We start from the raw sequence: 21702 nt of genomic DNA, 5'->3' as shown, positions 1-21702 counted from the left end.
TTTACATACTCATCTCATATATACTGTACTCAATATCATCTACTGTATCTTGCCTATGCTGCTCTGTACCATCACTCATTCATATATCCTTATGTACATATTCTTTATCCCCTTACACTGTGTATAAGACAGTAGTTTTGGAATTGTTAGTTAGATTACTTGTTGGTTATTACTGCATTGTCGGAACTAGAAGCACAAGCATTTCGTTACACTCGCATTAACATCTGCTAACCATGTGTATGTGACAAATAAAATTAGATTGATTTGATTTATAAACGCTTTACAAGGTTGGTTGTGATTCATCTTTGTTGGTGAAAATGTTACATTGTTTTTGCAAGGCTGAGAAGAAAATACAGGACTCATTCCAAACGTAATACTCAAAACTCAGCTTTATTAACATTGTTTTCCTTTATCAGTCACATGACCATCAGACCGAACTTAATAACAAAATGACTACTGGCGCATCTGAAGACATGATTTCTTGTCTCAGCCTTTAGTTAACATGTTCATTACAAAAGCATAAAAGACCACAAACTTTTGACAGAAACCAAAAAATACTGTGCAGTACAGTGGAACATGTAAGATTAAAACAACCTAACATGTTGGGGAATAGACAATGGTATTTGGAACAATTTCAAACCTGAATGAAACCATTACCTTGGTTAATGCATTTCATTTTATGTGGTAATATCAATGTTTTACACAATTCCCAGAGCGATCTAACTAAAATACAAGGCCAAATAATATTTATTCTGCATTAACTTAAAACCATTGGTCATTCAAAACTCGCAAAAGGTAACGACTAAATAATTATATATCAACTACACCATTCAACTACACCATTTTTTTATCCTTCAGGATCCAGGAACACAGCAGAACACGGTTAGCTGCTAGCCCACCCTGAGAGGAGGAGCGACCAAGACGACTCCGTCACCTCTCACAAACAACATGGGGATGTTCCTCTTCGTTGACTGAAAAATAGAAAACCACACGATTGAAATTAAGTTGCCGTACTGAACCTTCTTTCAGCATTTCAGTGTTACATTCCCAGGGCTGTCTGAGCACCTCTTCGGGGATCCAGAAATCTTGGTAAGAGGAGCGCCAGCACACTACCAACTATAAAAGACATGTATTTAAGCAATGCAGTATTTCATGAAAATAGATTTGATCATAACTTCGACTTGGTTTGGAGATCCGTGACAAACAAGAACCCCAATTCCTTTTCTAGGGGTAATGAATGTAAATGTTTTTACAAATACCTACAAATCACTTCTCCAGGGGGATATTTAATGACAGAAATAGACATTTCAGCCATTACAGCTATTCTTGGGTTAGATCTCAGACACACAGAAAAAAACAGAGGGTGGTTCCCCCATCACTGATAGGACAATCTAGGGCCCCCTACGGTGCATCTCCTCTCAGTAGGACAATCTAGGGCCCCCCTACGGTGCATTTCCTCTCAGTAGGACAATCTAGGGCCCCCCTACAGTGCATTTCCTCTCAGTAGGACAATCTAGGGGCCCCCTATGGTGTAACTAGCCTGATTCAGCTTATCAACCAGATAATTATTAGAAGCAGGTGTGCTAGATTAGGGTTGGAGTTAAAACCTACAAGAGGGCAGCTCTCCAGGAACAGGGTTAGAGAACCCTTCACTAAAGTCTGAGACTTTAGGCCAAGCCCTGGTGTAGCTGAAATTTCTGCAGTTGAAAAGGTGGCGTAAGCCCTTTTTCATACCTTGTAAATTTCTTCATACGTCTCCTCATCAATCTCTACTGTTGTCACCGTCTCCTCAACATCTCCCAAGATCATGTTCAAGTGCTGATCGTAGGCCTGGAACAAAGATAAAACGCATTAGACTTATGCAGGCCTATAATTTGGCGAGACAAGATGATAAAGCTCGCATTCAGGGTGACAGCTATACACAACATTATAAACTAGGTGATTCGGGCCCTGAATGCTGATTTGCTGACAGCCATCGTATATCAAGGTATGACAAAACGTTTCTTTTTAATGATCTAATTACGTTGATAAGCATTTTGTAATAGCAATAAGGCACCTCAGGGTTTTGTGATATATTCAGCCATGGTATATTGGACATATACCACATCCCCTTGTGCCGTATTGCTTAGACTACATCATTGTTCAAACATTCGGCAACATTACAAAAGCAACCAAGATGATCACCAAGGTCATACAACTAACTACCTACGTTCAATCTGCCCCTGAGTTCTCGGTCGTTTCTCATCTTAACATATATCCTTTCATCCAAACTGAGCCTGATCAGATCCAGGGGCTCCTCCACTGTGTTGGTGGTCGTTTGCTGCAACACAAAGCAAAATGGGTTAGGAAGTTGTTCACACTAGATATCGGTTTCATGCTAAAATGGTTGTCAATAAGTAGCCTAACTTGTGTTAGAATCACTTTTCAAGCATAGACTATAGATTTGAATACATTTAACGTTACAATAACTGTGTGTATGGGGGGGGGGGGGACGTCATTGTTCTTCGCGTAGAGCTCTGGTCCAGGGCGTTAGTGCACTGGACTACATCTATTCAAACCCATTACCCTTGCCCGGGGACCAGACGTTGAATTTCTAAATACACCGCCTGGCACATGACAGTGTTTAATTCTGGGAATGTGCCTGGGAAGGTCCTCTACAAGCCGGAATGTTTAAAACCTAATATTTACACGTACTCTGCCTATTGTCCATGTTAATCCTTTAGCTACTCGACATTTTCTATGAAATATCTAGTCTCAAGTCTCGGTAACCCGAAATGTTATAGCACGTGCCTTTGTTCATGAGCAAAACATTTGCCATAATCTTAGACCCGCGTTTTGAAGTTGGGTTATCAATAGCGTTACTTTCTGATGAATATGTTCTCAAATTTCGACCAACACCCAGGACAATCGGCAGAGTAAGTTTCAATATAATTGTATTCAACATTAGTCTGGTTAGCGACTTTACTAATATACAAGCTAGCTTGCTACGATTAATAGCGATGGCAGCTAATCACCATGCTAGCTAGCCTCTCTTGCAAATTAAAACCCACACCCATGTTCTTGCAATAATGCTGTTGGCGTAATCTACTGATACAAACCGGTGTACAAGTCTATTTCCCTACTCGAGTCTAAATAAATAAATGTTTTGCACAGAGAAAGATTGACCATAAAACGTTTAGCTAACGCCAACCTGTTCAACTTCATCCGCCATTTTTGAACAGTTTCCCAGAATTCCTTGTGGTGAAAGGGTATGTTCGATTTGTTCACAGAAGTAGACTGCAATAAGGAAGTAGATTTACATGAGATGCACATGCACAGTACCAGCGCTGCGTACATTCAGTATCCTACAAATTTAAATAATGTTGATTTCATTCATGGCGATTAGTAATTTACCTACCTCAGCTCGACCCTGATAAACAATAAATAGCAGTCAATCAATGCAAAAGCGCCCCGCAAAACCACGCAGATGGGTGCGTTCCAGGCTGTATCCGATTTGGGAGGTCGAAAGTTTATTGAACGTGCGATTTTCCCATCCTTTCATGTTATTAATAGCCTTTAGGGTTTGCCTTTAGTGTTATAGCCTGTTTGAGATATGTCGCGCATGTCCATATGATTTGTGTCATTGGGTGGGTTTTCATGATTTCACACGTGAGTGAAACCGAGATGCGATTTTTCCCGCATGTCCTCGCCACGCGGGAGAGAATCCAGGGATGAGTCATGCAACCGCAGTAGACTTACACACCTCATCATCCTTCTCACCGATACGATCATCACACTGCGCTGCTGATCATTTAAGCAGGAGGACAAGAGTGTCTGGGAATTATATATGTTTTTATGTTATTTATTTTATGTTTGTGTGGTAGGCTATCCGAGGTGAATGAGTTCTCCGGTTGCGGTTCTTGCGGTGTGCTTCTCCCGGTGGCTTGTAGTGTTTGAATGTTAAATGACGAGACAGAGGCGTTGATCACTGTGCCATCTTACACCCATAACAGTATGTGTCTCAGAAATGCTCCGTATGTAACATCTTGATCTGTTTTATTCTAGAATGTTCTAAGACCATATTGTACCATTGTCAGCATGTAAACTGTCCATTTTATAGGAAGTGGAAAGGGGGAACTCTCACATCAGAATGACATCTTGACTGTAGATTGTCTCGATTTTTATATTTATTTTTAATTCTTAGATTTCATGCTTTTCATTGATCAACACGAATCCTCATGTAGCTATTGTATAGTTATAGACTTTTCAATATTTACATAGGGAGTTCCTTTTGTGTAGCCAGGTAGGCTAAATGGCATTCATTAGTAAAGGTTTCTAGCAGCAAAGCAGGTTTTGTGAAAGTCGATTTTAAAGCAGTTTATATACAGTATGTAAATGCCCAAAAGGAATGTAGGGCTAAGCAACTAAATAGTCTCTTGAAATATAAAGTGTATTGTAATGTCAAATGTGCTGTTGTAATGCATTCTAATGTAAAGTGCGTTGTAATGTAAAGTGCGTTGTAATGTAAAGTGTGTTGTAATGTAAAGTGCATGGCAATGTGTTGTAAAGTGTATTTTAATGTAAAGTGTAGGGTATTGTAATGTATTGTCATTTAAAGTGTATTATAATGTAAAGTGTGTTGTAATGTAAAGTGTATTGTGCAATGTTGTAAAGTGTATTGTAAAGTGCATTGTAATGTAAAGTGTGTGATATTGTAATGAAAGTGTATGGTAATGTTAAGTGTATTGTAATGTAAAGTTTGTTGTAATATAAAGTGTATGGTATTGTCATGATATTGCCCTCTTCTATGCACCATCCCCCTACCCCCTGTCTCCCACACCCAGGCTGCTGTGGTCAGAGAGGCCGTAAATTCCTGTAGGAGATTATCTCCTCATGACCACAGTATAGAGAGAGAGAAGTTTCATAGAGAGAACAAAGGAATTTCTTCCACCACACAGAACTTGAGGTCCGAACAACATTTATGTTCTGGAGAAGGTATAAAAGATCGGTGAAGAATCCAGCTACGAACTGGTCCATTTGGTACAATTTTGTGAAACTCATGGGAGACAATACGGCCACATTAACATAACGCTGTTGTATCTAATTGCTGTACAGGATGAATGAGGAAAGATTAAACTATTTGTGAAATTATGGGATGCTATGTAATGATGTAATGTGAGATAATTGTATTTCTGTGTAAAGTTTCACTTAAGTCACTGGCACGCCCCCATGAACACGTTAGTGTTGTGCACTTGAGTGAGGACCCAAAAGCGATTTAACAAAAACAGAGTCCTTTAATGTAAAAACACAGGGAAGACATAGATCCTCTTCAGATGTAGAAAATGGCAAAATAGACAACCCTCAGAGATGGCGGCAAATGAAACAGAAAGTCCTTCTGATATTTACAAAAGAGTCCCCTTCTTAGCAGCAGAGGAGAATAGCTGGGTTGCGGCGACAGACTGCTGGTCTCTCTGGGTAGGCGCGGGTCGTAGCGGACAGAGGTACCTGATCACACGTAGCATCAGAAGAACAGGCAGATTCCAACAGGATGGGACAAGGGTGAAGCAAACAAGACGATAGTTTGGTTCTGGCATGAGAAACTCAAACGAGAATCTGACAAAGAAAGAAGCAGGAACAGAGAGAGAAATAGAGACCTAATCAGAGGGAAAAAGGGAACAGGTGGGAAAAGGGTGAACGAGGTAGTTAGAGGAGATGAGGAACAGCTGGAGGAGGAGAGAAAGAGAAGGTAGCCTAATACGACCAGCAGAGGGAGACAGAGTGAAGAGAAAGAACAGGAACAAGACATAATATGACAAGACATGACAGTTAGGACCTGGCGTCATGAGACAACCTTTTTCTGCTCTTCCGAATAATACCGCCACCTTGAGAATTTCTCAAAAGACCATGTTTCTCTCAATTATGAGAAGACAAAGGTTGCAGACCAGCTTACCTCGATAACGAGAGGGCCAATGTTTGAAACGATTGCTGAATCTTTTAACCATCCCACGTGGTTAAACTCTTAGACTATCGATACCGACAGAAATAAAAAGGTTGAATGTTTTTCTCAGTAAAACCCTATTTTAAAACACACATTTTTGTTTTACAGGTTATTTAGCGCCATAGAAATAAAAAATAAAATCTTTTAAATTGTATTTGAAAAATGTTTCTTCTTCATGGATTAAAAACATTTCCCCTTGTACATTCTTAAAAAGGATGGGCTGGTATGTAATGACATGTAATGTATGAGGCAGGAGAGTTAAATAACTTTAACATTATGTTTTCTATCTGTAGGGATCAGTAGCCTGTCTGATTATAGACAGCTCATCTCAATGGAAATGGAGAATGTGATCCAAATGGCACCCACACTGAACGTAAATATAAATATTGATTGCAATTGTTCCCGAATGAGTGACAGTTCATGTGCAAAGGATTAGCATTTCAATTGTTATAGTTATCAACTGTGTGTTGTCTTATCTCAGTCGACCCTCACTTCCCTTTTGTACACCAAGCCGCGATGCCGGTTTATCCCACTTGGGAAACTCCGTTATCATTTCCTTGTAACTATCTACTGTTTGTTTATGCATTTCTGTGAATTACTTAGTTAGTAAATAAATGATTTAAGACGATTGATGTATGGATGACTCATAGTGAAGACTGGGTTCGTGCAGATAACCAACAATTTACGTAGTTTGGAATGAGGTAAATAATTCATTAATTCGAAGACTAAGTGATCAGATATTCAAATATCTGAAAGTTATGTTAGGAAAATTATAACTTTATAATCTGAATATTTTCCTTGGTGCCCCGACATCCTAGTTAATTACAGTTACATGATTAATCAGTTTAATCGCGTAATAATAATTATAGAGAGTAATTTGATAAATAAGTCTTCAGTTTAATGATGCCAAATACACGACAGTATTGTATTGTAATGTAAAGTGTATTGTGAAGTGTATGCTAATGTATTGTAATGTAAAGTGTATTGTAATGTAAACTGTATGGTATTGTAATGTAAAGTGTATTGTAATGTAAAGTGTATTGTAATGTAAAGTGTATTGTAATATAAAGTGTATTGGAATGTAAACTGTATGGTATTGTAATGTAAACTGTATTGTAATGTAAAGTGTATTGTAATGTATTGTAATGTAAAGTGTACTGTAATGTAAAGTGTAATGTAAAGTGTATGGTATTGTAATGTAAAGTGTATTGTAATGTAAACTGTATTGTATTGGTATGTATTGTAATGTAAAGTGTAATTTAAAGTGTAATGTAAAGTGTATGATAATGTAAAGTGTATGGTATTGTAATGTAAAGTGTATGGTATTGTAAAGTGTATGATAATGTAAAGTGTATGGTATTGTAGTGTATCGTAATGTAAAGTGTATTGTAATGTAAAGTGTATTGTAATGTAAAGTGTATGGTATTGTAATGTATTGTAATGTAAAGTGTATTGTAATGTAAAGTGTATTGTAATGTAAAGTGTATTGTAATGTAAAGTGTATTGTAATGTAGTATTTTGTTATTTCAGGTGTCCTGGCCCAGGAGAACGTAGTGGGAGACCCTCATGCTCAGGGATCCTCCTACATCGCTGCTTCCTATGTAAAGTACCTGGAGAGTGCTGGAGCCAGGGTTGTCCCCATAAGGTATGTGTGACTGACGTGCTTTGAACCGGGGCCTCTTGAATGCCAGTGCATTATCCCGGATAAGCCAAAGCCTAGTGATTTGCTAGGAAATAAGGCACAATGAAAGGCTTTGTAATCCACCTCACATTTTTTTCTCAGTGTGTGTTGAGTGTCAAAGTATGTTAGCTGATTGTAATCATTTACTTCCTTCATTCCTTCCTCTGATAGAATAAACAGAACCGATGAAGAGTATGAGAAGATATTTAACTCAATAAACGGGTGAGTGAAATTATTGTCCATTTATTTATATAACTGTAATCAGATACCTTCGTGGGAATAATTAAAATGTGAAGGACTATAGGCTATTTGATTGGTTGATTGATTCATTTTCTTGGTTGTTGTAGGCTGCTGCTACCAGGTGGGGGTGTAGATCTGCAGACTCTCCTGTTCAGTCGTCTGTCAAAGATTTTCTGTGATCTGGCTATCAAGGTATTCCATACCCACCAGAATTATATTTATTTTTCATCCTTCATTGACGATAAATGTATTGAATAACTATAACATGGTTTCAAATAATTAATACATTGTTAAATGTCCAAAATATGGTACCCACAGTTTATGACACTGACAGCGGGTTCCATTTAGCTCCCTACCTCTTCCCCTTGTCCCTAATTTTTCTATGTTTACAGATCTGAAGGGTCTGATTTAGGTATTAGCATTGTAGTTGTTCAGCTTCCACTATATTACTTCTACCTGTTGAGCAGCACCTGTTGAGCAGCACCTGTTGAGCAGCACCTGTTGAACAGCACCTGTTGAACAGCACCTGTTGAGCAGCACCTGTTGAGCAGTACTCCTGTTTCATGCTCGTGTTTTGTCTTCCAGACTAACGATGCGTCTGATTACTTCCCCATATGGGGCATGTGCCAGGGCCTTCAGCAGATGACAGTCCTGACCAGCAACAAAAACCTTCTGACTCCGACAGAGACTAAGGCTGTGGCCCTGCCTCTCACATTCACCCCAGGTGCTTCCTAACACAGCGTGCATCCAACCCGGAAGCCAGCCGCACCAATGTATCGGAGGAAACACCGTGCACCTGGCAACCTTGGTTAGCGCGCACTGCGCCCGGCCCGCCACAGGAGTCGCTGGTGCACGATGAGACAAGGACATCCCTATTGGCCAAGCCCTCCCTAACCTGGACGACGCTAGGCCAATTGTGCGTCGCCCCACGGACCTCCCGGTCGCGGCCAGTTACGACAGAGCCTGGGCGCGAACCCAGAGTGAGTGACTGTAGATGACAGTCCAGTTATTGGACTGATGTGAAAAAAATAAAGTTTATTTAAAGGTACTACCATTGGATGTTATGATGCAGTGTTTTATTAATGGGAAAATATGTAAATTCTCCCATCTTCCATGTAAGAACCATTACAACAACATGGCTGGAACATCTGAAAATATAACAGAACTGCCTGCACAAATCTGTATGAAATCAGGGTTTGTTTCTGCATAGAAAAGTTCTGGCCTGAAGATTTTTTCAGTCCGCCTATCTCCCATAATTCCCGGAATGGTAAAACGTATTTGAGTGTAAACTTAAAACATCTTAAACCAGATCTAGAGTTTGTAGGAAAGATAGCAGACTTATATATTTATCAATAAGAACTTAACAATCACCACAATAACAGTCAGGGAGAATTTAAAATTCCCAAATTGATGCATTCAGGAGTATTTTTGTCATGGCATGGGGCCCCCATTGATTTTGTTATCATTTTTTGAGTCACTGAGATAGCACAAGCCATGTCAAATTGTTTTTATAACTGAAACATTTTATCTCCGCTACATGGCAAAATGTGAAGAATTTGCTTTAAAACAGCCACACCCACCACCTAAGCCCCATTTGGATCCAGAAAAAACTCTGGAAATACATTAATAGCACATTTTAGTGCTACCACAATATTATTTTTATTGTTTACTCACCCATGTGTCAAACTAATGCTGCTATTTTTATTGACTTGGCCAAAGCTTTTGATACCATTCTATTCTTGTGGGCCGACTAAGGAGTATTGGTGTCTCTGAGGGGTCTTTGGCCTGGTTTGCTAACTACCTCAAAGAGTGCAGTGTAAAAAGTCAGAACATCTGCTGTCTCAGCCACTGCCTGGCACCAAGGGAGTACCCCAAGGCTCGATCCTAGGCCCCACACTCTTCTCAATTTACATCAACAACATAGCTCAGGCAGTAGGAAGCTCTCTCATCCATTTATATGCGGATGATACAGTCTTATACTCAGCTGGCCCCTCCCCAGATTTTGTGTTAAATGCTCTACAACAAAGCTTTCTTAGTGTCCAACAAGCTTTCTCTACCCTTAACCTTGTTCTGAACACCTCTAAAACAAAGGTCATGTGGTTTGGTAACAAGAATGCCCCTCTTCCCACAGGTGTTATTACTACCTCTGAGGGTTTAGAGTTTGAGGTAATCACCTCATACAAGTACTTGGGAGTATGGCTAGATGGTACGCTGTCATTCTCTCAGCACATACAGTGCCTTGCGAAAGTATTCGGCCCCCTTGAACTTTGCGACCTTTTGCCACATTTCAGGCTTCAAACATAAAGATATAAAACTGTATTTTTTGTGAAGAATCAACAACAAGTGGGACACAATCATGAAGTGGAACGACATTTATTGGATATTTCAAACTTTTTTAACAAATCAAAAACTGAAAAATTGGGCGTGCAAAATTATTCAGCCCCCTTAAGTTAATACTTTGTAGCGCCACCTTTTGCTGCGATTACAGCTGTAAGTCGCTTGGGGTATGTCTCTATCAGTTTTGCACATCGAGAGACTGAAATTTTTTCCCATTCCTCCTTGCAAAACAGCTCGAGCTCAGTGAGGTTGGATGGAGAGCATTTGTGAACTGCAGTTTTCAGTTCTTTCCACAGATTCTCGATTGGATTCAGGTCTGGACTTTGACTTGGCCATTCTAACACCTGGATATGTTTATTTTTGAACCATTCCATTGTAGATTTTGCTTTATGTTTTGGATCATTGTCTTGTTGGAAGACAAATCTCCGTCCCAGTCTCAGGTCTTTTGCAGACTCCATCAGGTTTTCTTCCAGAATGGTCCTGTATTTGGCTCCATCCATCTTCCCATCAATTTTAACCATCTTCCCTGTCCCTGCTGAAGAAAAGCAGGCCCAAACCATGATGCTGCCACCACCATGTTTGACAGTGGGGATGGTGTGTTCAGGGTGATGAGCTGTGTTGCTTTTACGCCAAACATAACGTTTTGCATTGTTGCCAAAAAGTTCAATTTTGGTTTCATCTGACCAGAGCACCTTCTTCCACATGTTTGGTGTGTCTCCCAGGTGGCTTGTGGCAAACATTAAACGACACTTTTTATGGATATCTTTAAGAAATGTCTTTCTTCTTGCCAATCTTCCATAAAGGACAGATTTGTGCAATATACGACTGATTGTTGTCCTATGGACAGAGTCTCCCACCTCAGCTGTAGATCTCTGCAGTTCATCCAGGGTGATCATGGGCCTCTTGGCTGCATCTCTGATCAGTCTTCTCCTTGTATGAGCTGAAAGTTTAGAGGGACGGCCAGGTCTTGGTAGATTTGCAGTGGTCTGATACTCCTTCCATTTCAATATTATCGCTTGCACAGTGCTCCTTGGGATGTTTAAAGCTTGGGAAATCTTTTTGTATCCAAATCTGGCTTTAAACTTCTTCACAACAGTATCTCGGACCTGCCTGGTGTGTTCCTTGTTCTTCATGATGCTCTCTGCGCTTTTAACGGACCTCTGAGACTATCACAGTGCAGGTGCATTTATACGGAGACTTGATTACACACAGGTGGATTGTATTTATCATCATTAGTCATTTAGGTCAACATTGGATCATTCAGAGATCCTCACTGAACTTCTGGAGAGAGTTTGCTGCACTGAAAGTAAAGGGGCTGAATAATTTTGCACGCCCAATTTTTCAGTTTTTGATTTGTTAAAAAAGTTTGAAATATCCAATAAATGTCGTTCCACTTCATGATTGTGTCCCACTTGTTGTTGATTCTTCACAAAAAAATACAGTTTTATATCTTTATGTTTGAAGCCTGAAATGTGGCAAAAGGTCGCAAAGTTCAAGGGGGCCGAATACTTTCGCAAGGCACTGGATCAAAGCTGCAGGCTAAAGTTAAATCTAAACTTGGTTTCCTCTATCGTAATTGCTCCTCTTTCACCCCAGCTGCCAAACTAACCCTGCTTCAGATGACCATCCTACCCATGCTAGATTACGGAGACATCATTTATAGATCGGTAGGTAAGGGTGCTCTCTTGTCTGTGCCCAATGTTTGTACCATGTTTTGTGCTGCTACCGTGTTGCATTGCTACCATATTGTTGTCATGTTGTTTTGCTACCATGCTGTGTTGTCGTCTTAGGTCTCTCTTCATGTAATGTTGTGTTGTTTCTCTTGTCATGATGTGTGTTTTGTCCTAATTTATATATTTATTTTATCCCAGCCCCGTTCCTGCAGGAGGCCTTTTGCCTTTTGGTAGGCCGTCATTGTAAATAAGAATGTGTTCTTAACGGACTTGCCTATTTAAATAAAGGTTAAATAATAAATTAAATCAGCAAACAAAACCTTGTTGACATTGGCCCAATAGATGATAAGAAACAATCAGCTGACATTGTCAAGCAATCTTCAACCAATCAGCTGACATCAACCCATCATCAGCCAATCAGCTGACATCGTCAAGCCATCAACCAGTCTGGTAACATCATCAAGCAGTCAGCTGACATCAAGCCATCATCAACCAATCAGCTGACATCCTCAACCAATTAGCTGACATCCTCAAGCCGTCATCAACCAGTCAGCTGACATCAACAAATCTGCTGACATCATCAAGCCATCATCAACCAATCAGATGGTGTCATCAAGCCATTGTGAAAAAGTCCTGAATATTCAGATTCAAGAACACATGCTTCCAGAACGGGCCCTTTACTTTGATAGTATACACTAGATGGTGCTATTGTAGCATTTTACAATATCACAAAGGCTGTAAGCAGTCTTACCAAAGGAACATTTCCCAAACGTTTATTTTCTATATATTACATGATACATAAATCCAAAACAGTTAAAGATTAATGAAAACTAATATGAATTTTAAAAAATTAATTAAAAAATCGCATAAAGTTGTGGGAAAAACTAGAAATCATGTTAATTTATAAATCAAAATAACAAATCTTCTAATCTGGTCTCCAGCCATCTCCCTCTCTCTCTCTGTCGTAGCAATGGAGCCTGGGGACAAGGTCAGTACACTTCTAATAGAAATAACACACACAACTTGATGACACTTAAAGATGCGATATTACTTCGACAATAACATCGACATTTCAACAACACTGAGCCACACTTATTTCAGTGTAGCTTTCAAGTGGATAGAGACAACACTGCACGAGCAATACATTGGAGCAACCCACACAGACCTACTGCTGATTTCTCAGACCAATGATATGTATTGGCCATTGAGAGGTTTTGTTAGCCTTCGGGACGCCATACTGGTACTCCCCAGTAGGAGCAGTCCTCCATAGGAATGAATGTAATTCTACAGTATTTCAAAATTATATTTTAAGGACAAAATTACATTTTAAAGTAATTTTTGTTGTTGTAGTGGGGACAGTAACATTAATAATCTCTAAATAGTATGTTTTACTTATGTATATATATGTTTAGCTCACATGATATAATTTAAAACTAATGTAGACATTAATAAATGGATTTATATAGCTTCCCCAAAAAATGTTTTACATTGGGGGAGTACCAAGATGGCTGCGCATTGGCTTCATTACAATGGAGGAGGAGTACCAAGATGGAGGCACGGAGGCTTCAACACAGCGCCCCCTATCAGTCATTTAGTGTATATATAAATAATTGGTTCTCCTATTCTCTGAACTTTCCTCGGTCGTGTTCATTAGGGAACGCAACGGAAAATGTTTTAAAACATCTTGCAACGGAATATGAAAATGTGTGTTTCTTATTGGACAAGTCAAGTAGTCCCTCCCTGATTCAGTTAGTTTTCTTCCGTTTAATGCCTAATGAACACGACCCTGGCGAGGTCAACCCTCCAATACAGAATTTAAAACACATAGTGGCTATCTGCTTGTTTAGTCATGCGAAATACAACAAACAAGGAAGGGACAGCATTGGTTTAGTAGCCGATCCCTCCAATATAAGATCTTACTAGTTTTGGAAGCTACCCCCCCCCCCCCAAATGTGACAATGACCATAGAAGTCGGCAAGACAGCACAAATAGATCTGGATCCAGGCTACCCTTTTTCCATCCTCCTTCACCCCCACACACACACACACACACACTAGCACGCACGCACACACAAACACAAAACAGTTTTAGCTTGTATTACTGATTTAAGCGTTTCAAATACTTATAGGCCAAGCACAGTGTAGGCTATGGGAGATGTGTGCCAGCATGCCTGCTTGGTGATATTGTTCGCTTTCTGTAAAATAAGCTGACCTCAAGCTGACTGTGCACTAAAAACATATCCCACCATTTTGAAGCAGTGGCAATACTGCCAGGCATAGAAGATATATTGTTCACATTTAAATGACAGAATGTCATTAATGCCACAGAAGAAATTCTAGCAGCATGATTTCAAAATACATTCATATTTACAGGCCTTCACTTCTACAGTTAATAGCCCAAAACAATATTAGCTGTGCTTATAATCAATTAATTCAGTGTGATATAACTGAAAGCGTTTTAAATATTGCCAGCCTCCCTCTGTTGTTTTGCAGTCTGGTTGCCAGATGTGCTTGTGCTTTAGCCAACCCCTTGTTTGTTACCATGCCACAGCAGCCAGAGATCAGTTTGCTAAAGCAATCAGATCCGGCAACCAAACTAGTTATTTCGTTGACGTATTCTTGATTGTAAGGAGGCTGGGAGTAATGGACGCTTCCAAATTATTGTGTGATTTTGAAATAAGATCAGTGTGAACTGACCAGATACAGAGGAGTCATTCCAACTCAACATAATACAGAATAGCTAGCATATCGCGTCTGCATTCAACATGTTAAATACAATATCCTAACTTCAGCAGTTCCACTACAAACATTCATACTCATAACGGTGGGATATCTCCTCTATTCACTCTGATTGGATATTGTAACATTCAATGTTTCAACATTCTGAAAAGTCCCTGTAGCTGTACAGTGTTTAGTAATAGATGTGAATCATGCTTAGTTGACAAAAAAAAGGAAAGCAGAGTAGATGATCAAGTCCATATCATTAAAGAAGTTTAAAGAAGTTGTTTCTTCTGATTAGTTTACTTCACGTGTGTTTCTAATTTGACAGCCGATGCATTCACAAGTTTCACAACACTGATGATTTTTTGCTTCTTCATCATGAGTTCTCTTTCTAGCCTAGTCCGACTCCCAGGTCTGTTTGTGCCGTCTTTACCAAGCCAAATATGACAATGACCATAGAAGTCGGCAAGACAGCACAAATAGATCTGGATCCAGGCTACCCTTTTTCCATCCTCCTTCACTCTTCTTCGTCTCTTTACTAAAGGTGTGTGTCCTCTTCCATATTATCCTCTTCCTTCCCTCCAGGTTTGTTGACCAGGACCTGCCAGCCACTACTCCCTCCCTCCCCCCCGGCCACCCCCCCAGACCCGGTCCCAGCCGTCAGTCCGTTAGCGTGTTGGTAATGGTGATGCTTCTTCTCCTGCATCTCCGGCTGTCCCCCGTCACTCGTCACGTCCAGGGTGGGGTTGTCATGGCAGCCGTTCTCCACAAAATGAAGCTCCTCACCTCGAGTCTTGGGAGAGACCAGGAGAAGAAAACACATTGTTTTCATAACGTCAATGATATAAAATGACTTACACATGAACAAACTGGAAGGCAAGTCTTTTGTTGCATTGGTAAAACTAGTCAAATCAAATCTAATAAAAGTTTATTGGTCGAGTACACTGTTTAGCAGATGTTATAGCGGGTGCAGCGAAATACTGGTTATGCTAATAGCTCCTAACAGTGCATTGAAATGTCAAGCAAGTACACAAATAATCCAAAACTAGAAAGGAGAAAACAAGAATGTCAGAACGAATATCCAATTAACAAACCAAATAACACTGCCAGTAATCCAAATACAGTATGTACCTCTCTCATCATCACCCAGTGCCTGGGCTTACCTCCGCTGTACCCGCACCCCACCATACCCCTGTCTGCGCATTATGCCCTGAATATATTCTACCATGCCCAGAAACCTGCTCCTCTTATTCTCTGTCCCCAACGCTCTAGGCGACCAGTTTTGATAGCCTTTAGCCGCACCCTCATACTACTCCTTCTCTGTTCCGCGGGTGATGTGGAGGTAAACCCAGGCCCTGCATGTCCCCAGGCACCCTCATTTGTTGACTTCTGTGACCGAAAAAGCCTTGGTTTCATGCATGTCAACATCAGAAGCCTCCTCCCTAAGTTTGTTTTACTCACTGCTTTAGCACACTCTGCTAACCCTGATGTCCTTGCCGTGTCTGAATCCTGGCTCAGGAAGGCCACCAAAAGTTCTGAGATTTCCATACCCAACTATAACATCTTCCGTCAAGATAGAACTGCCAAAGGGGGAGGAGTTGCAGTCTACTGCAGAGAGAGCCTGCAAAGTAATGTCATACTTTCCAGGTCCATACCCAAACAGTTCGAACTACTAATTTTGAAAATTACTCTCTCCAGAAATAAGTCTCTCACTGTTGCCGCCTGCTACCGACCCCCCTCAGCTCCCAGCTGTGCCCTGGACACCATTTGTGAATTGATCGCCCCCCATCTAGCTTCAGAGTTTGTTCTGTTAGGTGACCTAAACTGGGATATGCTTAACACCCCGGCAGTCCTACAATCTAAGCTAGATGCCCTCAATCTCACACAAATCATCAAGGAACCCACCAGGTACAACCCTAACTCTGTAAACAAGGGCACCCTCATAGACGTCATCCTGACCAACTGGCCCTCCAAATACACCTCCGCTGTCTTCAACCAGGATCTCAGCGATCACTGCCTCATTGCCTGTATCCGCTACGGAGCCGCAGTCAAACGACCACCCCTCATCACTGTCAAACGCTCCCTAAAACACTTCTGTGAGCAGGCCTTTCTAATCGACCTGGCCCGGGTATCCTGGAAGGACATTGACCTCATCCCGTCAGTTGAGGATGCCTGGTCATTCTTTAAAAGTAACTTCCTCAGCATTTTAGATAAGCATGCTCCGTTCAAAAAATGCAGAACTAAGAACAGATACAGCCCTTGGTTCACTCCAGACCTGACTGCCCTCGACCAGCACAAAAACATCCTGTGGCGGACTGCAATAGCATCGAATAGTCCCCGCGATATGCAACTGTTCAGGGAAGTCAGGAACCAATACACACAGTCAGTCATGAAAGCTAAGGCCAGCTTCTTCAGGCAGAAGTTTGCATCTGTAGCTCCAACTCCAAAAAGTTCTGGGACACTGTGAAGTCCATGGAGAACAAGAGCACCTCCTCCCAGCTGCCCACTGCACTGAGGCAAGGTAACACGGTCACCACCGATAAATCTATGATTATCGAAAACTTCAACAAGCATTTCTCAACGGCTGGCCATGCCTTCCGCCTGGCTACTCCAACCTTGGCCAACAGCTCCACCCCCCCCCGCAGCTACTCGCCCAAGCCTCTCCAGGTTCTCCTTTACCCAAATCCAGATAGCAGATGTTCTGAAAGAGATGCAAAACCTGGACCCGTACAAATCAGCTGGGCTTGACAATCTGGACCCTCTATTCCTGAAACTATCCGCCGCCATTGTCGCAACCCCTATTTACCAGCCTGTTCAACCTCTCTTTCATATCGTCTGAGATCCCCAAGGATTGGAAAGCTGCCGCAGTCATCCCCCTCTTCAAAGGGGGAGACACCCTGGACCCAAACTGTTACAGACCTATATCCATCCTGCCCTGCCTATCTAAGGTCTTCGAAAGCCAAGTCAGCAAACAGGTCACTGACCCTCTCGAATCCCACCGTACCTTCTCCGCTGTGCAATCCGGTTTCCGAGCCGGTCACGGGTGCACCTCAGCCACACTCAAGGTACTAAACGATATCATAACCGCCATCGATAAAAGACAGTACTGTGCAGCCGTCTTCATCGACCTTGCCAAGGCATTCGACTCTGTCAATCACCATATTCTTATTGGCAGACTCAGTAGCCTCGGTTTTTCGGATGACTGCCTTGCCTGGTTCACCAATTACTTTGCAGACAGAGTTCAGTGTGTCAAATCGGAGGGCATGCTGTCCGGTCCTCTGGCAGTCTCTATGGGGGTGCCACAGGGTTCAATTCTCGGGCCGACTCTTTTCTCTGTATATATCAATGATGTTGCTCTTGCTGCGGGCGATTCCCTGATCCACCTCTACGCAGACGACACCATTCTATATACTTCTGGCCCGTCCTTGGACACTGTGCTATCTAACCTCCAAACCTCCAACTGCTCTTAAACGCTAGTAAAACCAAATGCATGCTTTTCAACCGATCGCTGCCTGCACCCGCATGCCCGACTAGCATCCCTGGATGGTTCCGACCTTGAATATGTGGACATCTATAAGTACCTAGGTGTCTGGCTAGACTGTAAACTCTCCTTCCAGACTCATATCAAACATCTCCAATCGAAAATCAAATCAAGAGTCGGCTTTCTATTCCGCAACAAAGCCTCCTTCACTCACGCCGCCAAACTTACCCTAGTAAAACTGACTATCCTACCGATCCTCGACTTTGGCGACATCATCTACAAAATTGCTTCCAACACTCTACTCCGCAAACTGGATGCAGTTTATCACAGTGCCATCCGCTTTGTCACTAAAGCACCTTATACCACCCACCACTGCGACTTGTATGCTCTAGTCGGCTGGTCCTCGCTACATATTCGTCGCCAGACCCACTGGCTCCAGGTCATCTACAAGTCCATGCTAGGTAAAGCTCCGCCTTATCTCAGTTCACTGGTCACGATGGCAACACCCATCCATAGCACGCGCTCCAGCAGGTGTATCTCACTGATCATCCCTAAAGCCAACACCTCATTTGGCCGCCTTTCATTCCAGTACTCTGCTGCCTGTGACTGGAACGAATTGCAAAAATCGCTGAAGTTGGAGACTTTTATCTCTCTCACCAACTTCAAACATCTGCTATCTGAGCAGCTAACCAATCGCTGCAGCTGTACATAGTCTATTGGTAAATAGCCCACCCATTTTCACCTACCTCATCCCCATACTGTTTTTATCTATTTACTTTTCTGCTCTTTTGCACACCAATATCTCTACCTGTACATGACCATCTGATCATTTATCACCCCAGTGTTAATCTGCAAAATTGTAATTATTCGCCTACCTCCTCATGCCTTTTTGCACACAATGTATATAGACTCCCCTTTTTTTCTCTACTGTGTTATTGACTTGTTAATTGTTTACTCCATGTGTAACTCTGTGTTGTCTGTTCACACTGCTATGCTTTATCTTGGCCAGGTCGCAGTTGCAAATGAGAACTTGTTCTCAACTAGCCTACCTGGTTAAATAAAGGTGTTCTCAACTAGCCTACCTGGTTAAATAAAGGTGTTCTCAACTAGCCTACCTGGTTAAATAAAGGTGTTCTCAACTAGCCTACCTGGTTAAATAAAGGTGAAATAAAATAAATAAATAAAATAAAAAATGTACACAAACAAGATGTACTTAGAATGATATGTACAGCAGGAAATATATTACAATGTTAGGAATCCACTATATAAGTACGTGGTGTATATAAATAGTGGAACAAAATGCCACGTACATCTGTAGATATATTAGAATAAGCGTATGTGAATAATCCCCTATATGAATACACACAGGGTGAAAAACTGTGTAAAAGAAATGGGAAGTGTCCAGTGTTTATTGTCTCTACATATATATAGTACATGAGACAGGAGCGGAGCGTTGGCTGTGTGTGTGTGTGTGTGTGAGTATGGGAGTTTGCGTGTGTGTGTGTGTGTGTGTGTGTGTGAGAGCTTGTGTGTCTGTAGTATGTAGTACATAGTATGCACAACACACCAATAACTCCTCTACAATGCGTTCCTTCCTAACAAAAAAATTACTAGCACGTTCCAAGTTATCAAGCTGGTCTTACCATAGTCGTCAGGTTAGGCAGTTATCAAGCTGGTCTTACCATAGTCGTCAGGTTAGGCAGTTATCAAGCTGGTCTTACCATAGTCTTCAGCTTAGGCAATCATCAGGCTGGTCTTACCCTAGTCCCTAGCTTAGAAAGTTACCAAGCTGGTCTTACCCTAGTCTCTAGCTTAGGCAGTTACCAAGCTGGTCTTACAGTAGTCTTCAGCTTAGGCAGTTACCAAGCTGGTCTTACCCTAGCCTCTAGCTAAGGCAGTCATCAAACTGGTCTTACCCTAGTCTCTAGCTAAGGCAGTCATCAAACTGGTCTTACCCTAGTCTCTAGCTTAGACAGTCATCAGACAGGTCTTACCCTAGTCTCTAGCTTAGGCAGTCATCAGGCTGGTCTTACCCTAGTCTCTAGCTTAGGCAGTCATCAGGCTGGTCTTACCCTAGTCTCAAGCTTAGGCAGTCATCAAGCTGGTCTTACCCTAGTCTTCAGCTTAGGCAGGCGTCTCTGCCAGCAGATATAGATTAGACCAGAGGCGATGATGACCACACAGACAGAACCTATGATCACCAGGACCACAAACAGCTTCCCGTAGTCACTACGCGTCTGACTGGGTCTGGAGTGACAGGTGCTAGCACTGCTGTAGCTCTGGATGCCAATCTGGAAGCAGAACCAGACATATGGAACAGTTCAGTTTCATCCAGACTGATTAATTGGTAGCCTGGTCCAGACAGATTAATATACAGTGCCTTGCAAAGGTATTCATCCCCCCTTGCCGTTTTTCCTATTTTGTTGCATTACAACCTGTACTTTAAATTGATTTTTATTTGGATTTCATGTAATGGACACACACAAAATAGTCCAAATTGGTGAAGTGAAATTAAATCAAATTACTTGTTTAAAAAAAAAAATTACATGAAAAGTGGTGTGTGCATATGTATTCCCCCCTTTGCATATGTATTCCCCCACCTTGCATATGTATTCCCCCACCTTGCATATGTATTCCCCCCTTTGCTATGAAGCCCCTAAATAAGATCTGGTGCAACCAATTACCTTCAGAAGTCACATCATTAGTTAAATAAAGTCCACCTGTTTGCAATCTAAGTGTCACATGATCTGTCACATGATTTCAGTATATACACCTGTTCTGAAAGACCCCAGACTCTGCAACACCACTAAGCAAGGGCCACCACCAAGCAAGCGGCACCATGAAGACCGAGGATAAAACAGGTCAGGGACAAAGTTGTGGAGAAGTACCGATCCGGGTTGAGTTATAAATAAATATCCAAATCTTTGAACATCCCACAGAGCACCATTAAATCCATTATTAAAAAATGGAAAGAATATGGCACTACAACAAACCTGCCAAGAGAGGGCTGCCCACCAAAACTCAAGGGCCAGGCAAGGAGGGCATAAATCAGAGAGGAAACAAAGAGACCAAAGATAACCCTGAAGGAGCTCCACAGTGGAGATTAGAGTATTTGTCCATAGGACCACGTTAAGCCATACACTCCACAGAGCTGGGCTTTACGGAAGTGGCCAGAAAAAAGATATTACTTAAAGAAAAAAATAACAAACACATTTGGTGTTTGCCAAACGGCATGTGGGAGACTCCCCAAAAATATGGAAGAAGGTAACTCTGGTCAGATGAGACTAAATTTGGGCTTTTTGGCCATCAAGGAAAATGCTATGTCTGGCACAAACTTAACACCTCACTTCACCCCGAGAACACCATCCCCACAGTGAAGCATGGTGGTGGCAGCATCATGCCTAGTGGTTAGAGAGTTGGACTAGTAACCGAAAGGTTGCAAGATCGAACCCCCGAGCTGACAAGGCAAAAATCTGTCATTCTGTCTCTGAACAAGGCAGTTAACCCACTGTTCCGAGGCCGTCATTGAAAATAAGAATTTGTTCATAACTGACTTGCCTGGTTAAATTAAGGTAATAAAATAAAAAAGCTGT

The 21702-nt window shown here is 41.6% G+C and overlaps 2 protein-coding genes across 2 annotated transcripts in view; both read right to left on the bottom strand.

Annotated features, from left to right (window-relative positions):
- Positions 1–367: 367 nt before the first annotated feature.
- lsm3 (LSM3 homolog, U6 small nuclear RNA and mRNA degradation associated) lies at positions 368–3294 on the bottom strand. The gene is made up of 4 exons (XM_020471278.2): positions 3191–3294; positions 2210–2320; positions 1735–1830; positions 368–971 (listed from the first exon to the last, which is right to left on the bottom strand). The coding sequence occupies exons 1-4, from the start codon at positions 3209–3211 to the stop codon at positions 891–893; spliced, it is 309 nt and encodes a 102-aa protein (XP_020326867.1). The 5' UTR covers positions 3212–3294; the 3' UTR covers positions 368–890.
- A 9361-nt stretch (positions 3295–12655) lies between these two features.
- The window catches only part of LOC109879082 (podocalyxin-like protein 2), a 41133-nt gene continuing 32086 nt past the window's right edge, over positions 12656–21702 (bottom strand). Inside the window, exons 8-9 of the mRNA XM_020471269.2 lie at positions 20221–20400; positions 12656–15421 (exon numbers count right to left, since the gene is read on the bottom strand). Of these exons, the coding sequence (XP_020326858.1) occupies positions 15167–15421; positions 20221–20400 (435 nt within the window). The 3' untranslated portion in view covers positions 12656–15166. The remainder of the gene's footprint in view (positions 15422–20220; positions 20401–21702) is intronic.

Source organism: Oncorhynchus kisutch, linkage group LG5, assembly GCF_002021735.2.
Source record: "Oncorhynchus kisutch isolate 150728-3 linkage group LG5, Okis_V2, whole genome shotgun sequence".
NCBI lineage: Eukaryota > Metazoa > Chordata > Actinopteri > Salmoniformes > Salmonidae > Oncorhynchus > Oncorhynchus kisutch.
This window is presented reverse-complemented; position numbering and strand designations above follow the sequence as displayed.

Bases quoted from the DNA above. Each gene is read 5' to 3' on its own strand.
- lsm3 (XM_020471278.2), bottom strand. From the start codon at position 3,211: ATGGCGGATGAAGTTGAACAG. The intron at 1,831-2,209 runs GTAGGTAGTTAG...TCTTTGTTCCAG, and splicing joins AACTCAGGGGCAGATTGAAC to GCCTACGATCAGCACTTGAA. The intron at 972-1,734 runs GTATGAAAAAGG...TCTATTTTTCAG, and splicing joins CGTATGAAGAAATTTACAAG to TCAACGAAGAGGAACATCCC.